We start from the raw sequence: 18,290 nt of genomic DNA, 5'->3' as shown, positions 1-18,290 counted from the left end.
GCGAGTGGGACAGGTCGGTGCTTCCACAGCTGGATGTGCACAGCTGGATGGGTTTGGCCGGGGGTGGCTGATGAAGGAGCTGCTGAAGCTGCTGAGTGACGTTTGCTGTGAAAGTCTTTAGGATTATATAAACTTGGATTAACTGTGCGAGGGTGGAAGTTTCTCCGTGGTCGTTTTTGAGGCAGCTGTGTTTTAAAGCTCTATTCGTCAACTTACCCACTTGAAAACTACTTATTTTCTTTGGTTTTGCCTTTGTTCCCATTACTTTGTCCAACACCTGCTCCAGGATTGCACTGCTTTGATAGAAGCATTTTAAGTTCCAGGCAGAGTTTATTAGTATGCGGTTTATCTCTATTTCTTTTGCCAGTGTTGTCCTTTATCTCACCCCCTTTCTTCTCCAGGGCTTATCCCTTTCCGCTTCTCCTTGGCAAAGAGTGGAAGACACCAAAGCACTTTGCTGAAAGTGTGGAGGAATTAGGTTAGAAACATTTGGGCATTTTTAAAAACATTACTTATGACAATATCTGCAGAATTCCTTCCAGCCTGGATCTTTCAAAGTTTAGACCTTCCAAACCATGTAACTAATTTGGAAAAACAAAAAAGGAAATTGAAATGATGTTTCTTTGTGGTGTTTGAGCCATTAGAGTGGATCTGTATTTGAGATTTCCTAGTAGCAAGTCATAAGAACTGATTTTTCTTTCTGAAAGCTGCTCGTTTCATGCAATCGCTTATGCCCAGGCATTGGGCTTTTGGGAAGGAAGCCAATGATAACTTACAGAAATAGGCAAAACTGCATTGTAAATTATTGATGTGTCTAAACAACGGAAGACTGAGTGGATTTGCACCTGTTTGCCCCCAAATTTATATTTCAGTGACTTTTGCCTTTATTACAAATTCCTTTTCTTCTGACCGAGGTTGTTTGTATTGTTTTTCCCTGCATGCCATCAGCCCCCGTGCTCTGACCACTATTATATCTTGAGAAGGATCAGAAAGGAACTGCCTGACAACGTGAGTCAGCCAAAATCGCCTCCATCATTGTGCAGGGGTCCGGCGTTCCCCATTTGTGTAATAACATCGCTACAGGAGAGGGTACCTGCGTATTGCAATTAGTGCGTGAGCACATTTGGGAACCAGCTCCAGGGGCGGTTGTGTCCGTGATGGCAACATCCCAGGATATAAAAACAGGCTCTCTGAAACGCATTAGTGCTTTAGGGAGATGATTTAGGAGAGGGGTGCTTGCTGTGAGGAGTTTGCAAAGTAAGAAGGATTTAGGGATATGATAAGGAAATGCAGACAGATGTGAGGCAAATGGTTTAATACGTCGTATCTCCCGTCTGTGATTTCTGGAGTGTCTCTCCTGTGCCTCGTACGTCGTCTGTCTGCCAGGTCTAATTGCCTTCAGCAGAAATTTTCCCTGCAAGTAGCGACTGAGTCACTTGGTGGACTTTTCCTCTCCCCGTTTTAGTACGTGAGGTTGAGTGAAGTAAGAAGTCAGCAGACATTGAAAATGTAACCTTTAAAGGAGGGTTAGGGAACGGGAGTTCCTTGATGCATGAGATGAATGTTAGTACCAGAGTAAATATGATGGCGTGGGATGCAGAAATACCCGTTTCTCATTAGTTCTCAGTTCCCAGTTCTCATTTTCCCAAAATTCTTCCATTGGGTATCTTGCTAAAGCTTTTAAATTGGTCAGCAACGTGGAGCTGTTTGCTCATGAGATGAATCATCATTAGTCATAAAAGATTCCTTACCTCCACATGACTTCCCGTTATAAAATGAGAGAAAAGTAGAGAGAACACATTTCAGTCTCACTCCTGTTAAAAGATACCTGGGAAAGGGAATAGTATTTTTATTCTCTTTATGAAATGCATGTTGGATCGATTGATTCCTTTAAAGTGATGGGAAATTCAGCAATAACTTTTCCCTAATGCTGGTTGTCTTCATCAAAGCAATTAGTATAAACCAGCTGATAAAGTGTTAGTATACATTGACTAGTGTTTTCAACAGTAGTGGGGTTATTCTATTCTGATATCCTCTCCTGTTTATAAGTTGTCCATGGGTAATTGTGGTTAATGGTTCTCATGGACTCACTGAGCCGCACACAAAGCCACAGACATCCCAAACTTCCTCTGCTCTTTGCTGCAGGGAGCGGGGACGAACGGAATTCGGCTGACCATGGAGAGTGCTCTGACGGCCCGCGACCGCGTCGGCGTGCAGGATTTCGTCCTGCTTGAGAACTTCACCAGCGAAGCAGCGTTTATTGAAAATCTGCGTAAGCGCTTCAAGGAGAATCTGATCTATGTGAGTAGCAGAGCGACAGAAGCCAAAGTGTTCACCAGTGACCTGAATTTGAGTATTTGCTGTAGAAGACACACCATGGCTTGGCTCCGCAGTTGGATTTGGAGATGGTGGTACTGGCCATAATAGACCACGGCTGCTTGTGTCAGAACTTGTCTGGGATACTGACACGTTAACAGGTGCAGGGACTCATCTGCTGCGCTCTGCTTGAGGTCTGCTGGCAGTTACAGGTCTGACCAGCACTAAAAGTCCAACTCACACCTTATTCTTTGATTTCATGAATTCACTGTGTGACGGGCTTTCAGCAACCCCGGGTTTGAACTTGATCCCAAATGGTGCATCAGAAATAATCCAGTAATCTTGCTTGTTAGAAGCACTAAACCCATTTGCAGGTGCTGTTTATGCAGCAAGGACAGCGTGTCTAGCGTAACTCCTGCAGTGCCACTCTCATTGCCCTCAGAGGTCACTTCTTCAGCACCCTTGGCCTCTTTGGAAGCCTGGGCAGCATCCCCAGTGCAATTTACAGCCTTCAGAGCAGTCTGGGCTCTCGGAGGATCTGCTGCCAGACCTTGTGTAACCTTTCTTCTTTGTGTTCTCTTTTTTCCAGACGTACATTGGCTCGGTTCTGGTGTCTGTTAATCCGTACAAGGAACTGGAAATCTACACTAAACAGAACATGGAGCGGTACCGCGGCGTCAGCTTCTATGAAGTTTCTCCTCACCTGTGAGTGGCCTGTGGGTGAACAGTGCGGTTTGTGCAGTTCCCACGCAGGCATGTGCAAGAACGACATGTGAAAACAAGCAAATAGGGCTTTTCCTTGTCCCAAATGCAACACTAAAAAATCACGGGGTTACAAAGGATCCTTCGGAGGGTGTGGCGTGCGGCTCTTTCTATTCCTGTTCCTCTCCAAAGAGGATGAGTTGCCTTTGCAAGAGCAGTATTTGGAAAAGGGAGTTGGTTCCTTCCTGGCTGGAGGAACAGCGCCGCTCACCCAGCCCTGGCAGGACGGGAGTTCATTGTTCCAGGGTTACTTGGGGTCTGTGTGTCCCGGCCGTGAGTTTCCCCACCACTGCATCGCTCGGCCAGCGCGGGGCTGAGCGGGGGAAAGAGCATGTGTGGGGAGTTCTTTCCTACCTCTGCTGTTACTGCCTGACCAGTATTTATCTGTATTTCCCTTGTTGCTAAGATACCGCCAGCCTGTTGGAACAAGGAATGTATTTATTTACATGGTCTGGCCTGGTGAGCATTCCCAATTTCCCATTTTAAAAAAGAAAAAAAGAAGTTTGAGGTTTAAAGTTATTTTTGAATGCGTTTGAATTTTTTTGTCAGACGGAAAGAGAAGGATGGCTGAGAGCTGAGGACATTTGGCTCCAGAATGTTTTCTTTCAGGACAAAGGGCCAAATTCTGAGCACCTCTTAGAGGTTTTTTTGTGAGTTTCTTTTCTTTTTTTTATATTTTTTTAAAGAGGTCTTGGAAGAGTAAATGATATTATTTTTGAGCGAACTATTTAGATTGTTTCTTATTACTGGCACATAGCCCAGGAGAGTAAGCAAAACAGAATGCGCTGCAAGCACGGAGAGGAGAGGAACACCAGTACTTGGGAAAGCCTGAACACTTGAAGTTGTATTTGTTATGAGAAAAATGTGGGGTTTATAGTGTTTTGTGTGGACCTATATGTGGGACAATGAAACCTGAAAAGCCCTGGATTGAAACGTGCTTGGGGTGAGAATTTGGTGACTCTGGAAAATCGTGGGGACCATGGCTGCCTCTTTATTTGTGTGCAGTGGGCACTGGACTGAGCGTGACGGCAGCGCCCACGTGCAGCACTAAGCAGCTCTGCTTTCGTTCCTGTGTGCGCTACACAAAGTGACTTACACCATAAAGTAGCTGATTATTCCTTAGGCCGTTCTCTTTCTTGTTTTAATTAGTCCCATAAGAAATTGTAAAACCTGCAGCTCATAAGTAAACCCTTGAGACCTGCAGTACCAAATACCAGTACTACTCCAACTGGAAAAACAGTGGGTTTTGCTATTGAAAATTTAAATTAACATTTATTTAGCTGTTTTCAAAATACTTCAGAGACATAATTTGGTTGGGAAGAGAAGGACTTGATAACTTCAGTGGGGTAAGTTGTGTTGCTAGGTAGCTCATTGGTGTTGCCGTAGCACCAAGTATTAATAGACTTGCGAAGGCCATGGCTGTTATTTTAGTGTGATTATTTCTGATTAATTTCACAGCATGAGAGTTTAAAAAAGAAATAAAAAAGAAAAGCTACTAAAAGGTGGTCAAGTGTATGAAGCAGGATACGTGCTTGATCACCACACGTGAGAAAGTTGAAAAGTGTTGTTATGGAGGCCTTATGTGGGTGCATTTTGAAGGGTAATGCTCTTTTTTCCTCTTATCCTCTTGCATTGCCTCTGTCTGGTTCTTTTCCTCTCTCTCTGTAAGCAATTGTCACTGTTGTCAGACCTATCCTCCTGCTCTTTGGTGTTGCAAAAGTGTGTGTGCTTCTTGGTATGAGATCCTGTCTGGTCTGTCATGGGGAGGAAAAGAGAAGAGAAAGGAAAAGCAACAGAGGAGGAAGCAGGGGCCGGGGCCCGCACCAATAAACCCGGCCATACGCCCGCAGGAAGAACTGTCTGGTATTTTGGGCAGTGTGTGGCTTAAGTTGCGTGCAGGATGCTCATCAGTCTGTGCGGCCTTGTCCCGTTCTTCCTACAGCCCAAGAGAAGCTGCAAGAGGTTGTGCTGTTCAGGAGCCACTCAGATAGTGAAGTGCAGTTGTGACCTCTGAGCATGTCATTGCTTAAAAGATAAGCTAGAATAAAGATGGATGGAAAACCAGACGTCTGCTGAATGTAAAGCCTTTTTGTCCTGTGGGACCAATGTTGAGAGGTCATGTATATTTAGAAAACTAAGTTGATCTGCACCATTGAGTTGTCTTCTACAGAAGCTCTTCTCATCTGAGTAGGTGAAATGGTCAGAGAGTCAAAAGGATGGTTTTTAAAGGACTCAGAGAGACTCTTGGCCCAGTGGTTGTTGTGTATAGAGCTGTCAGGAAGTGCTCACAGGAACCTCCTGTCAACAGCAACACGCTCTTACCCAGCCCATGGCACAAGAAGTTTGTCCTTTTTGAGGCGTCTTCTTTTTGAGTTCACCCCGTGGGACAGTCTGAGCTGGGGAGTCTCTGCCCTTCACTTGCGGAAACAAACTGACACCTGCTTGTCCTTGTCCCTTAGCTACGCCATTGCCGACAATTCGTACCGCTCCCTGCGCACCGAGAGGAAGGATCAGTGCATTCTCATCTCCGGGGAGAGCGGCGCTGGCAAAACGGAGGCCACCAAGAAAATCCTGCAGTACTACGCCGTGACCTGTCCCGCCAGTCAGCAGGTCGAAACTGTCAAGGACCGGCTGTTACAATCCAATCCCGTCCTGGAGGTAACTCTAGAGCCCGGGACTTGACATTGAGTCACACCAGCAGCACTCACATTTTCCAGTGAAGGGAGCGTGGGCAGCTGGAGCCCCCCGGGCATGACTGAGCTGTCTGGGATGGTGTGTGCTGGGAACACTGGTTCATGGCATGTGGGCAGATCGTTTGCGCTGCACACAGGGGAATCCCGCTCTGCTTCCGAGCCAAACAAATGTCCGTCTGCCGCTGAACTCGCTTGGCCCTCTCCAGTCCACCAGGAGTGATTGTGGAGCGGCCAGGCTGCGGGGAGAGGGAGGCGTTTGGCGTGGGAATCGCTCTGGTGCGCTGCAGAAGTTTGCAAAACCAGAAGCAGCCGCAGCCCGGGCAGCGTCACCCTGCATAAATGCATTTGTGGGTGCATTTTCTGGTGCTGTGGTGTCCTCTAGTGTCCAGTCCTGAGCTGCCTTTATAGCTCCCTTTGATACTCCTGCTCCGTATTCAAATGTGTCGTGCGTACAGGGGAAAGTTGTGCTCCCCGTGTGAAGGGAAAGGCTGGCAGGCCTGTTAGGACAGTCCCTGCTGCGAGCGGAGCTGCGGGCGGCTGGGAGCAAATAGCTGTGATGAAAGAGGGAGCTTTGGAAAAGCTGTCAGACGTGACATATGGTGTCAGCAGTGAACTGGCATTAAAATGAGCTTTCTGGGAGGATGGAATTGTTCTCAGAGACGTACTCCATCTGCAGTGCCTGCACTGGGTGTCAGGATCAGCGTTAGAATTTGGGTAGCAATCTGCTTCCTTCTCGGTTTCCCTTGTGAAAAGGACAAACCCGGGCTTTAATGGCTGTAAATAAACAACTGGCAGCTTCTCCAAAGTGTTTGTAAATAATCTTATTTGATACTTCTTTATTTTTCTCTAATCGTTTTCATTTCAGGCCTTTGGAAATGCAAAAACCCTTCGGAATGACAACTCCAGCCGATTTGGGAAATATATGGATGTGCAGTTTGATTACAGGGTAACTTAAAATCTATTTTATACTTCAGAACTGGCCCCAGTTACATTCCCTTGGTGACAGTGCAACAGAGTCTGTGGTAGCAAAGTTTGGTTCCAGAGGATTTTATAGAACATACTTACCTTCCTTTCTTCCCTTATTTCTCTCTATAAGGAGACGGTGATATGAAATCCCCTTATTTCCAGGGTATCCATTCAAATGGATGCTCCCAAACTAATCATACCTCTCAGTGTGTAATCCCTGCACACTCACAGTTTTGTCGCTTTTCCTGCGTGTTGAATTCCTTCTGAGAAAGGTCCCATTCAGGATGTGCTGTAGTCGTGATCTACACGTCATTATCACTTGATAGCTCACACTGTGCTCACCTCAAAACTCACATTGTCTCTGTGTTTCAGCTGAGATAGGGATACAAAATAACAGATAAGTTTCTGTCTCTTTTTAGGCTTTTTGTCTTTGAATAAACCACCAAGAAGCAGAAGTATTCTCCTCTGTGTTGATGAACTATTTCCATGTATCTGGTTTGATTTAGGGAGCTCCTGTTGGGGGCCACATCTTGAACTACCTCCTGGAGAAATCCCGGGTCGTGCATCAGAATCATGGGGAGAGGAACTTCCACATTTTCTACCAGCTGCTGGAGGGAGGGGAGGAGGACTTGCTGCGGAGACTGGGCCTGGAAAAGAGCCCCCAGCAGTATCACTATTTAGTAAAGGTGTGCATTAACGAGTAATTCTTACAATATTGTTATATGACGGGACCAATATTTTCCCAATTGACTTTGTAGCTTCCTTCCCTTGCTTAAAAAGTAACACCGAGATGATTGCTATGAAAAGAAACATGGCAGAAGTGCATTGAGCTTGAGTTACATCTTTGACAGTTTACTTATTTATATCAAACTGTGTCTTTTCAGGGGCACTGTGCAAGGGTCAGCTCCATCAATGACAAAAATGATTGGAAGGTTGTGCGAAGAGCCCTGTCCATTATCAGCTTCAACGACAGCGAGGTGGAGGTAAGACATGCTTGACAACACAGCTCATTTCCCTACGCTTAAGGAATTTTTCTGCTTTGATTTGATATTTCTGGCCATGGACAGCCTTCAGAGTGAATGTATTCTCTGCAAAAATCCTAAAAAAAAAATACAAAATGCTGTCATAACATGTTAATTAACACAGAAATCTCACTGTGTGGTCATTTCATCATCTTGGTGTCTGACTGTTGCTCCCACCCTAGGACTTGCTGAGCATCGTGGCCAGCGTTCTGCATCTGGGGAACGTGCAGTTTGCTGCCGATGAGCAAGGGAACGCTCAGGTCACCACAGAGAATCAGATTAAATACCTGGCCAGGGTGAGTGTCACGAGTTACAGATACATTTCATTAAAGAAGAATGAGAGAGGTTTCCTTATTTTGAACTTGGTACCATCATATCATTTTAGAATATGATTTAGAAGTTTTCATAAATTTATTTGACCGAAATAAAACCCTTTAATAGACAACTTCTCTGTTTACCACTCGATCCACCACTGACCTGAGCTTTTTGCCGTCAGGCAGTGGAACAGGAATAGATCTGTTCTGGAGAAGAGTTTTAAAGAAAGAAGAACCCTTGTAGCTCTTCTTAGTTCTTTGTGCCAGAACAATGAAACCGCTTTATTGTTGGGTCATATCACTGCCAGAAAGGCGGTGGCGTGCGGGAGGAAAGGGGAGGATTGATGTTTCAAGAAGTTTTGCTGTGTGAATGGGGAAATAAAGGATTGTTTCACTGGACTGCGCTTTTGGGGACTAGCCTTTCTTAAAACTATCTCTGATAAATTGACCGTACTGCTTCATAAATTAATATTCTACTACTTCGCAGCTTCTCGCAGTTGAAGGCTCTGTTCTTCGCGATGCATTGACCCACAAGAAAATCATAGCAAAAGGGGAAGAGGTAAGAACAGGAACTGGGACTGTGGGAGGCAGATGGAATTAAATTGAGCGAATGACGCAGCATCAGCTCCTGCCAGAACTAAACAGTTCCCGTCTCGCTTGTCGAAGGCGGTTGGTGGTCAGTGCAGGAGGCCCACAGCCTGATGACTGTACGGTGGGGACAGTGATACCGGCTGAGCTCAGGCAGGATGCCCCGTTGAGTGGCTGTTTATTAACAATGAGCTGGGGAAATTCAATCCCTCAGTGGAATTGTTTCGTTGTCCTTCTGCGTGCAGCTCATCAGTCCCCTGAACCTGGAGCAGGCAGCCTATGCCAGGGATGCGCTCGCCAAGGCCATCTACGGACGCACTTTCTCCTGGCTGGTGAACAAGGTTAACAAATCTCTTGCTTACAAGGTAAATAAACCTTTGGTTTGTTGGTATCCAACCGAGCGCGAAAGGGAATTTCAAATCTTTTAGCTGCAAAGCAGAGAAATTATAAGTTCCATGCTGTATAGTGTTTTCTAAATTAATTTTTTTTCCATTAAGATGATAAGGAGTAAATGCTGTAACTAAATGGGTAAGATCCTGTGATGGATCGTAGCTGTGAGTACATGTCAACATTTATTTTTTGCCCTATTGCAGGAAGGAGAGTTTCCCGGCTGGAGAAGTACAACAGTTCTAGGATTGCTTGATATCTATGGATTTGAGGTTTTCCAGCACAACAGGTTTGTTTCAGTCGGTGTTTTTGAGTATTGAGTAAACTCTGCGTGGCTTCATTCACTTTAGTGTTTTCTCTCCATTGTGAAATAAGACATTATTCCATCTCTGATTCTCTTGGTAAGAGATGACATCGAATAACTGACACTCACAGGGGTTCTAGCACTGGGGGCATCCAGCTAATATTTAGCATTTACAGCTGTTAATGTTCCTGGTATTTTAAAGAGACTGTTGTCTTTTTGGGACATATTTGTGCGTAAGCTTGAGCTGTGCCCTTGTCCAGCTCTGCTGCGGCGGTGGCTGTTGTGGTGTCTTTCCAGGGCACTGTGAAGGGGGAAAAACTGCTGTAAAACCCCAACTCCATCGGGGTGTGGAACCTGAAGACTCTCGAATTTGCAGTATTATTGGGCCCTTCCTAAAAGTTGTTGTGTTCCTCTGTGTTCCACCCTTCATGTCTGTTTTTCTCTCCTTCTGGAACTCTTTCATGAGATCCACTAAGTAATAAATTTACTAAATGCATACATTCGGTAAATAAACATTTCACAAAACCTCTTTTGCTTCTCTTGGTTTACACAGAGATACATTCATGCTGCTGCGTGCTGATTTACAGCTTCTTTTGCTTGTGGTACATTCCTAGTGATTATTTTTCTGATTTTTGTTTGCAGCTTCGAGCAGTTCTGTATTAATTATTGTAATGAAAAGTTGCAGCAGCTCTTTATAGAGCTCACGTTAAAGTCAGAACAAGAGGAATACGAGTCGGAAGGCATAGCGGTAAGAGCCCATCTCACCACTTCCACCCTCTCCTCTGTAGCACCTCCCGCAGATGCTTAGGAAAGGAACTTCTAATAACAATCTTCAAAGTAAATGAATTAAGAGCTTTCGTTTGAAACACTTTGGTAACTGTGTGATACAGCTGGAAGTGAGTAATGCCATTCCAGTCTTTTACTCTTTTAAAAGCTTTTGAAGAGGAATGTTAGGAAAAGATTTAATGAGTGAAAGAGCTTTGGTTTTAATTTGACAGAAAGATTCTTTAAGTAAAGTGCTGTCTGAAATGTTCTGAAATTGTTTTTTTCCCAGTCTAGAACTGTTTTCACCCAAGTGTGATTTCTTGTCTTTGTAGTGGGAACCAGTTCAGTATTTCAATAACAAAATAATTTGTGACTTGGTGGAAGAGAAGTTCAAAGGCATCATTTCTATTCTGGTGAGTTGACAACACCTTTTTAAATTAAAAATTTGGGGCACTGTAGTGGAAAACCAGAGGAAGAACACAGGAAAAAAAAAGATCTAAGCTTGTATTAGGATTATTTGGGCAGGAGAGAAGAGCTGCGATACACTGAACAGTGACACCATTAGAAGTCACTTCTGTATCAGCGTTTTCCTTTTCAGCTCAACAATTCTCCATGTGTTGAACTAAGAGCCGGCCCTGCCTGTTAAAAGGCAAAAGGGTCAAACTGGAGTAGAGTTTCAGTGCAGCAGAATTAGCGCTGGCCTGGGCGTGAAATCCGAACTGGAATGCGTGTGTTTGTAGGATGAAGAGTGTCTGAGACCTGGGGATGCCACGGATACAACATTCTTGGAGAAACTGGAGGAAACAGTGAAGAACCACCCTCATTTTCTCACGTGAGTGTTCACGTAGCTGAGAGCGGTTACATGATTAGGATCCAAGTGTGTGATAGACCCTAGAGCTTCAATTGTTCCTACACGACATTTTAACTCATGGTGTTTGTGGCAGCAGCATCCCAGGTACGCTGGGTGCCATGTAAAAGGTGATCGTGTTTCCTTTTGCAAAGAGATTCGATTGTGTGTTCAGATAATACAGAATAACCTGTCAGCACTATCTGCTTCTCATCTCAAGACTCTGCTTCGGGATACAATAGGAGACCAAAACTCTTGTTACTGACTCACCCCTTCACCGCTCTGTTCCTGGCACCCCACTGCCAACACGTCCAAAGCATCTGCGGGTTTGCGGCTTCTTGGCTCTTCCCTGGCCCAATACTTCAAGTCTGAAAAACTGTGGTTTGGAGTGTTAGGCCAGATAATTCCCCAGCATCGATGACTCGAGTCAGGACTAGAAATAACTAGAACCTGGAGCAGAATTTTACTGGTAAAAATAGAGTATATGCAGTAAAAAGATTTGAGCAGCATTAGTGCTTTTGAAATGAGAGGTTCCTATTGCACTAACTCACCTCTCTGCCCATCTGCTTCCTGGATGATGCTGATACCCTACTTTGCCTGTGGTAACCAACGCCTGTAGCTGCCACTCCGCGTTAATGGGTGTGAATTCCACATTTCACCGGTCAGTTTACCTCAGTTTTGGAGCTCCAAGTGTCTTTTTTTCTTTCTGACTGTTGTGATGCTCAGACCAGGATCTGTGGGGCAGCTCACGATGCCAGCGCCTCCACTGCCCTCTTGCCTCTGCTCTAATTTCATGCACACACACAACCACTCCGCAACCTTGCCAGGAAGCTGAAAGTTCAGCCATTTGAAATAAACATAAATACATTTATGACATTTTTATGATTTGCTGGTTGATAACTCTTTATTGACTTTTGGTCTTGAAAAATCAGCAAGTCAGATTTATTCCTCCCCTTCTGTGTTCGCGTTGTCCCAGTTTGGAATCAAATACCATAGTGCTATTTGAAGTGAATTCCCTGCCATGAAACCAATGTTTGTTTCTCATGAAGCTGCTTCTCTTTCTCACCAGGCACAAGCTCGCTGACCAAAAGACTCGCAAGTCGCTGGGACGGGAGGAGTTTCGGCTCTTGCACTACGCTGGAGAGGTCACCTACAGCGTTGCAGGTAAGTTTGTGCCTCACCTTGGCTGTCTCTCACTCTTTTCTCCTCCTCCCATCCTCTGCCCTTTGAATTAAACCAGCTCCACTACACCGTAAAGAAAAAATCTGTGCATAGAATACATCCACACATCATTTTTTTAACCAGATTAATTTCCCATCTCAAATTCCTGCCTTCTTGTGACGTTCCTGTGGAACAGCGGTGGCAGCCTGAGCGCTTTCTTTTTCTTCCAGGTTTTCTAGATAAAAACAATGACCTTCTCTTTCGGAACCTGAAGGAGGTGAGTGTGGATAGAGGATGTTTCCAATACTCAGCAGAATGAGGAGTCAGGTTGAAAACGGGGTGGCACCTGGGGGAAAAAGGTTCTTCTAGACTCAGCTGTGAACGCGTGTCCCTAGGGCGGCACAATAAGAAGACAAATTGAGGTGCCCGAAGTTCATTTGAGTATTAAAAAGCAAAACAAAACAGTTCTGTCCCGTGTTTCTTTGATAGTTCTCTGGATGATGCTCTGTACTTTACCTCTGAACACGTCTCTCTCTGCAGACCATGTGCAACTCTGAGAATCCCATCATAAACCAGTGTTTTGACAGGACAGAGCTGACAGACAAGAAGAGACCTGAAACGGTAAGAACACCAGAGCTGGGACTATTTCTTCTTTTTAAAATACACGTTCTGTCTTAACACAGTGATCTAAACGCAAGCCTCTTAAGTTTGAAGCTGGGCGACTGAGGTTTGTTCTGCAGCTCTAAGTCATATAGTTTTCTTTCTTTTCTCCTAGGCAGCAACTCAGTTTAAAAACAGCCTCGCCAAACTCATGGAAATCCTGATGTCCAAAGAACCCTCCTACATTCGCTGCATTAAACCTAACGACGCTAAACAGGCCGGTATGGCCCTGGTGACTCTTTGTCTTTCCTCTGACTCCACTAGGCCCCAGAGCTCAGATGAAGAAGATTTTTAAATGTGGGGTCTGTGCTGGAGCTTCCAGGAGGCGGAGGCAGCAGCTGGGGATCAGAATGGGAACGCTGGTCTTGGGTGGAGTACGGTCATATTTAAAGTGAAGAATTATTAACCTGTGTAACATCCTTTTAATGACCTTTACTCTCCCTCATTTCTTCCTCCTGTCTGTATAAAACATCCTACAGGAGAACTCTTTGGAACTAAATATAAATGTATATTAAGGGGGTTGGAGGGCAGGAGACACGAAGTTGGGTGGGACTTGCACCATGAGGATGGGTTGGAACTTAAAGGTGACTGTAAGATATAACCGAGAACTGAGAATTCCCCTTCTCTGGGTGAAAGGACAGCTGCACATTAACCATGTTTCTCTGTTTTCATGCTCTCTCAAGATCGATTTGATGAAGTTCTAATCCGACATCAAGTGAAATACCTCGGGTTGATGGAGAACCTCAGAGTGCGCAGAGCTGGGTTTGCCTATCGAAGAAAATATGAAGTTTTCCTGCAGAGGTGGGATTGCCTTGGACTTCTCTCTCTCTGCTGCTCCTTTCCCCGGTCCCACGGGTGTTTGAGGCTGGGGAGCTGTTCTGAACAGCCCTTACACCTCACAGACTGATTTTCTTGAGGGAGCAAGAAACACGGCCTCTCTCCCTTTTGGACTGCACTTCTAACATTTCATCTGCTCTCAATTTGCAGGTACAAATCGCTGTGTCCCGAAACATGGCCCACGTGGGACGGCCGGCCCCACGACGGGGTGGCTGTGCTGGTGAAGCATCTTGGCTACAAACAGGAAGAATACAAAATGGGACGGTTAGTTCTTCAGTTTTTCTTAATTTGAGACTATGAATCATTGGATGTCCACGTCATTGCTTTTCAATTAAGGCTTCTGTATCTCACGGGTGGGGAGAAGATTAGAGATCCCAAAAGGCGTGTATGGGCAGGAAGCAAACTTCTCCGGCGTGTTCAAAATGGTTCTGCATTTCTATTTCTAGAACAAAGATTTTTATCCGCTTTCCCAAGACCTTGTTTGCAACGGAAGATGCTCTGGAAGTGAGGAAGCAGAGTCTGGGTGAGTCACTTCAGGAGTGGCTTCATGGACACTTTGCACTTTTCTGATTATTGGGTTAAGTTGACCCTTTGTCTCCAAAACTCTGCTTGGTCACCATTTCAAATTGCTGGTTTTCTTGCAATTTCAGCAACAAAAATGCAGGCCACGTGGAGAGGCTTCTACCGTCGGAAGAAATTCCTGCACATGAAACACTCAGGTACGAGATTTCCTTCCACCTTTAGTCTCTGAGACTCTGGGCAAGAGAAGCGGCTTTAACCACTCACGTTCACCCCGCAGTTCCCATCTGCTGGTGCTTTTTATTGACATTTATCCATTGGACCATGGTTTGTTAAGAACTTACGTTCTTTTCCATATGCCACTTTAAGGGCTGTTTATTTCTGGCACACTTTTTGTTACCAGTTTCGTAGGGAGTCAGTATTGGTGTAAAGTGCAAAATCTTATGTTATTTTATATTATTTTAGCAATCGCGATCCAGTCGTGGTGGCGGGGAACCCTGGGCCGCCGAAAAGCTGCCAAGAAGAGGTGGGCAGTAGAGATTATCAGAAGGTGCGTGGAGAGTCACCCAAACCACCACATGGGTACTAATTTCTTAACAATAAGATGATAGAATTAAACTTTTCTCATAAAATTCTCCTCTTCCTCAGGTTCATTAAAGGTTTTATTTACCGGAACCACCCTCGCTGCCCAGAGAACGAGTATTTCCTTGATTACATCCGCTTCTCCTTCCTGATGAACCTCAAGCGTAATTTGCCAAAGAATGTTTTGGACAAATCCTGGCCGACTCCTCCCCCGTCGCTCTGCGAGGTGGGCACCGCGTCCTCCTTGCATTTGCATCTCTGCTTGCAGAATCAATCCAAGCTATTATAATTATAGCATGACTAAAATTGTTAGACCTATAGAGTTTAAAGTTATTGACAGTTTTGCAACACCATTTATTTGCTACTGGGGTTTTTTTCTCATCCATTTCTGAGATTTTCTTTCCTTTTCCTCTGAACAAATTAAGTTCCCTCTGGACAGCTAAACGGGCTGCAAGGACACGTTAAACTTCCTCTATTGCCTTTATTATTCTCCATCTGGCAGAATTGCCTTTTTATCTGATCGAAACAAAATATTGCAGGAAGTCCCACTTATCCAAAGGTCCCCGTTTGTTCAGCTGCAGGTACGGGAGGCACAGGGCTGTCAAGTGGCGTGTTCCTACTATTCATTCTCCATTCTACAGCAAGTAGAGCAAACTCTTAGAACCATGGAAAATAGACTCCCTATTATTTAATGCAATGCATTTTCTGCAGTTGGCTCATCTGTCTTTGCTCGAATTGGTTTGTCGGTAATTTTGAGCTATTCTCATTGATTGTGCGCTTCCCTCTCCAGGCATCCCAGCTCCTGCGCCAGCTCTGCATGCAGAACATGGTCTGGACCTACTGCAAGAGAATCAGCCCCGAGTGGAAGCAGCAGGTACGAGTCACCTCACGTTATTTCCAGCTCCCAAGAACAGGAGGGGGCTCTCAGCATTGTTTCTGGTGGGAAATGAAGGAGGGAGGGATGAGGCTGCTGCTGCAGGGGGGGTCACAGCAGCAATAAATCGCTGCATGCTTCCATGCTTGGTTAACAGAACAAGAATGGAGGGGGAGAGAACTTTAATATTAAAAAATGCTCAGTAAAGGGACATAATAGGAAATATAAACATTAAACAGTAGAGCTGTAACTGTTACGACCATAATAGTTGCCATTAATGTATTTTTTAATTGCATAGAGTATCATAGTGCGTATGAAGGCCTGTGAAGCATTAAGCACATGTAATGAAATGCTGTAGATTTGTTAGTGGCTGAGCCCGTGATTAAGCGTTAATTCCGGCCATTGCTGGGCTGGAGCTGGAAATTAAACAAGAATCCATCTTTTGTCCTTGCAGTTGGAACAAAAAGTAATCGCCAGTGAGATTTTTAAGGGTAAAAAAGACAATTACCCTCAGAGCGTTCCGAGACTCTTCATCAGCACTCGGCTGGGTGAGTAGATGTCCTGAAGTCATAACAGGCAGGAGGGGGGATTAATCTACTCCTTTCTTGCTGGATTTCTCTCTCCGAACCTACCTCTTTGGTTTTAATACAGGTAATGAAGAGATAAATGCTAAAGTCCTTCAGGCATTAGAAAATGAAGCAATTAAGGTGAGATACGTGTCCTAATACTTTTGGAGTTATTCAGCAAAGTATCAGATTGGATTTTTGAGAAGATATTGCAAGCTATTTTACGTTACATTGAGCTCATAGTACCCCAGAAGACTCCTGCAGGCTCTCTAGGCTAGAGGGAGGGTAGCCGACAATTAAACTGCATTTTTAGCACTGTTAACAACACTTATTTCAGTATGCAGTTCCTGTGATCAAGTATGACCGGAAAGGATACAAAGCAAGAGCACGGCAGCTGCTTCTGACCCAAAATGCGGCCATCATAGTTGAAGAATCCAAAATCAAACAACGGATTGACTACGGCAACCTGACAGGTGAGAACAGGCACCGCTGTGGGGTTTGGTCAGACTTCACCTTGGCTACAGCTAAATGAACACTAATAAAATAACTGATTTGTCTTTGTCCTGGACAAGAATGAAATTATCTGATCCTGACAAGCATTTAAAATCTCTAATAACTTGAAACTCGAGTTTCTCTAAAGTTAAACTCCATAAAATGTCACCAAAATTACTCAATTCATCTCCCCAAGCACCTTCGTACGCCATTTCCCAATCGCACCTCTGCCGCAGGGATGTTGCTCCACGGTTTGGGACCCTGCTCCAGCTTTCAGCCACGGAATATTTGACCCAGACTTGACAGTGAAATATCTGTCCAGTGGGTGCTGGAGAGTGAAATTTCGGCCATAGGTCCCTTAACTGCCCCAAATACCTCTTTTCCCAGTCCAGAGGGCCATGACAGTTTGTGAACAGGCATTCTGCCCTCTCCTGAGGGACAGAGGCATCCGAAACTGTCTTTCCCATCCTAAAGAGCAGTTCCATGGTCTTTCACCTCGCAGCCTCTGCGCAGCTTCCCAGCTGTGGGGGTTCTTGGTGCAGGACCAGCAGTTGCTGCGTTCCTGGGACAGGGTGGCCCAAGGAGCTGTGGCGGGTGTCAAAGGGCCGTTCTCCTTTGCAGGCATCTCCGTCAGCAGCCTGAGCGACAACTTGTTTGTGCTGCACGTGCACTGCGAGGATAACAAACAGAAGGTAGTGGGGCTCATCCAGTGGTTCTCCAGCCACCTCTACAAAAAGTAACCTTAAAGGCACATAGAGCAGAAGATCCAGCTGGGGGAGGGGGTGGGGAACAAGCCATGGTGACATTTATGTGACAAACTTAGTGAAATGCTACTTAGAGCTGGCACATAAATGTACTTGTGCTCATGGACGGGGGTCACCAGGGCCTCATTCACCAGGAGGACCAGGGCTGTCCCTTGTCCCCATTACTGATCCCTTGTAAATAAATAAACTGCCATGGGTATGCTGTGATCTCCACCAAGCCTGGAGAGGTGCTTTTCCATGCTGGCCTATGGAGATAGTTCTGTCTGTGTTAATTACAACATAATCACTTTTTGGTAAACAGACACTGTAAAGCCACAATCATAACCCAGGGTCTCTTTTCCGTCACAGGGAGATGTTGTACTTCAAAGTGACCACGTGATCGAGACGCTCACAAAAACAGCCATGCAGGCAGATAAAGTCAATAATGTCAACATCAACCAGGGCAGGTGAGCGATGCCAAGTCCCTCTCAGGAGCTGCCTTGGTTTTCTTGCATCAGTTCTCTTCTTCAGCATTGAAGAGCTACAGAAACACCTATAGGACATCAAAATGTACCTAATACATCTTAACTAAGGCTCCATTTCCTTGAATGAGCAGATCTGTTGCAGCTGCCCATCAATACAAAGCAGCTGTTTACACAGGGATAGGGTAAAACAAAGTGTGTGGAGAGGCCACCCATGCTCATCACATCTGTTCTTACCTTTTCTCTTCACAGCATAAAATTTACAGTTGGGCAAGGCAAAGAAGGTATAATTGACTTTATATCGGGATCAGAACTGCTTATAGCCAAAGCCAAGAACGGCCATCTAACAGTGGTGAGTACAGGCCAAGGCGGGTGAGGAATGGTAGTTCACTTATAGGGGATCCAGGCGC

The 18,290-nt window shown here is 45.1% G+C and overlaps 1 protein-coding gene across 4 annotated transcripts in view; it reads left to right on the top strand.

Annotated features, from left to right (window-relative positions):
* Positions 1–18,290, top strand: part of MYO1C (myosin IC) — a 52,655-nt gene that overhangs the window by 31,983 nt on the left and 2,382 nt on the right. For all 4 annotated transcript variants that reach the window (XM_071817059.1, XM_065853109.2, XM_065853110.2 and 1 more), the window contains exons 2-31: positions 2,146–2,301; positions 2,906–3,021; positions 5,538–5,736; positions 6,637–6,717; positions 7,244–7,423; positions 7,622–7,720; positions 7,942–8,055; positions 8,561–8,632; positions 8,907–9,026; positions 9,255–9,337; positions 9,995–10,100; positions 10,450–10,530; positions 10,858–10,949; positions 12,034–12,128; positions 12,356–12,402; positions 12,666–12,746; positions 12,901–13,006; positions 13,469–13,586; positions 13,773–13,886; positions 14,069–14,145; positions 14,273–14,341; positions 14,607–14,691; positions 14,790–14,949; positions 15,514–15,597; positions 16,052–16,145; positions 16,249–16,304; positions 16,501–16,636; positions 17,277–17,347; positions 17,768–17,865; positions 18,133–18,232. In XM_071817059.1, the coding sequence (XP_071673160.1) occupies positions 2,146–2,301; positions 2,906–3,021; positions 5,538–5,736; positions 6,637–6,717; positions 7,244–7,423; positions 7,622–7,720; positions 7,942–8,055; positions 8,561–8,632; positions 8,907–9,026; positions 9,255–9,337; positions 9,995–10,100; positions 10,450–10,530; positions 10,858–10,949; positions 12,034–12,128; positions 12,356–12,402; positions 12,666–12,746; positions 12,901–13,006; positions 13,469–13,586; positions 13,773–13,886; positions 14,069–14,145; positions 14,273–14,341; positions 14,607–14,691; positions 14,790–14,949; positions 15,514–15,597; positions 16,052–16,145; positions 16,249–16,304; positions 16,501–16,636; positions 17,277–17,347; positions 17,768–17,865; positions 18,133–18,232 (3,090 nt within the window). The remainder of the gene's footprint in view (positions 1–2,145; positions 2,302–2,905; positions 3,022–5,537; positions 5,737–6,636; positions 6,718–7,243; positions 7,424–7,621; positions 7,721–7,941; positions 8,056–8,560; positions 8,633–8,906; positions 9,027–9,254; positions 9,338–9,994; positions 10,101–10,449; positions 10,531–10,857; positions 10,950–12,033; positions 12,129–12,355; positions 12,403–12,665; positions 12,747–12,900; positions 13,007–13,468; positions 13,587–13,772; positions 13,887–14,068; positions 14,146–14,272; positions 14,342–14,606; positions 14,692–14,789; positions 14,950–15,513; positions 15,598–16,051; positions 16,146–16,248; positions 16,305–16,500; positions 16,637–17,276; positions 17,348–17,767; positions 17,866–18,132; positions 18,233–18,290) is intronic.

Source organism: Patagioenas fasciata, chromosome 19 (genome assembly GCF_037038585.1).
Source record: "Patagioenas fasciata isolate bPatFas1 chromosome 19, bPatFas1.hap1, whole genome shotgun sequence".
NCBI lineage: Eukaryota > Metazoa > Chordata > Aves > Columbiformes > Columbidae > Patagioenas > Patagioenas fasciata.
The sequence above is the reverse complement of the archived record's forward strand: the minus strand, read 5'-3'. Positions and strand labels throughout refer to the sequence as shown.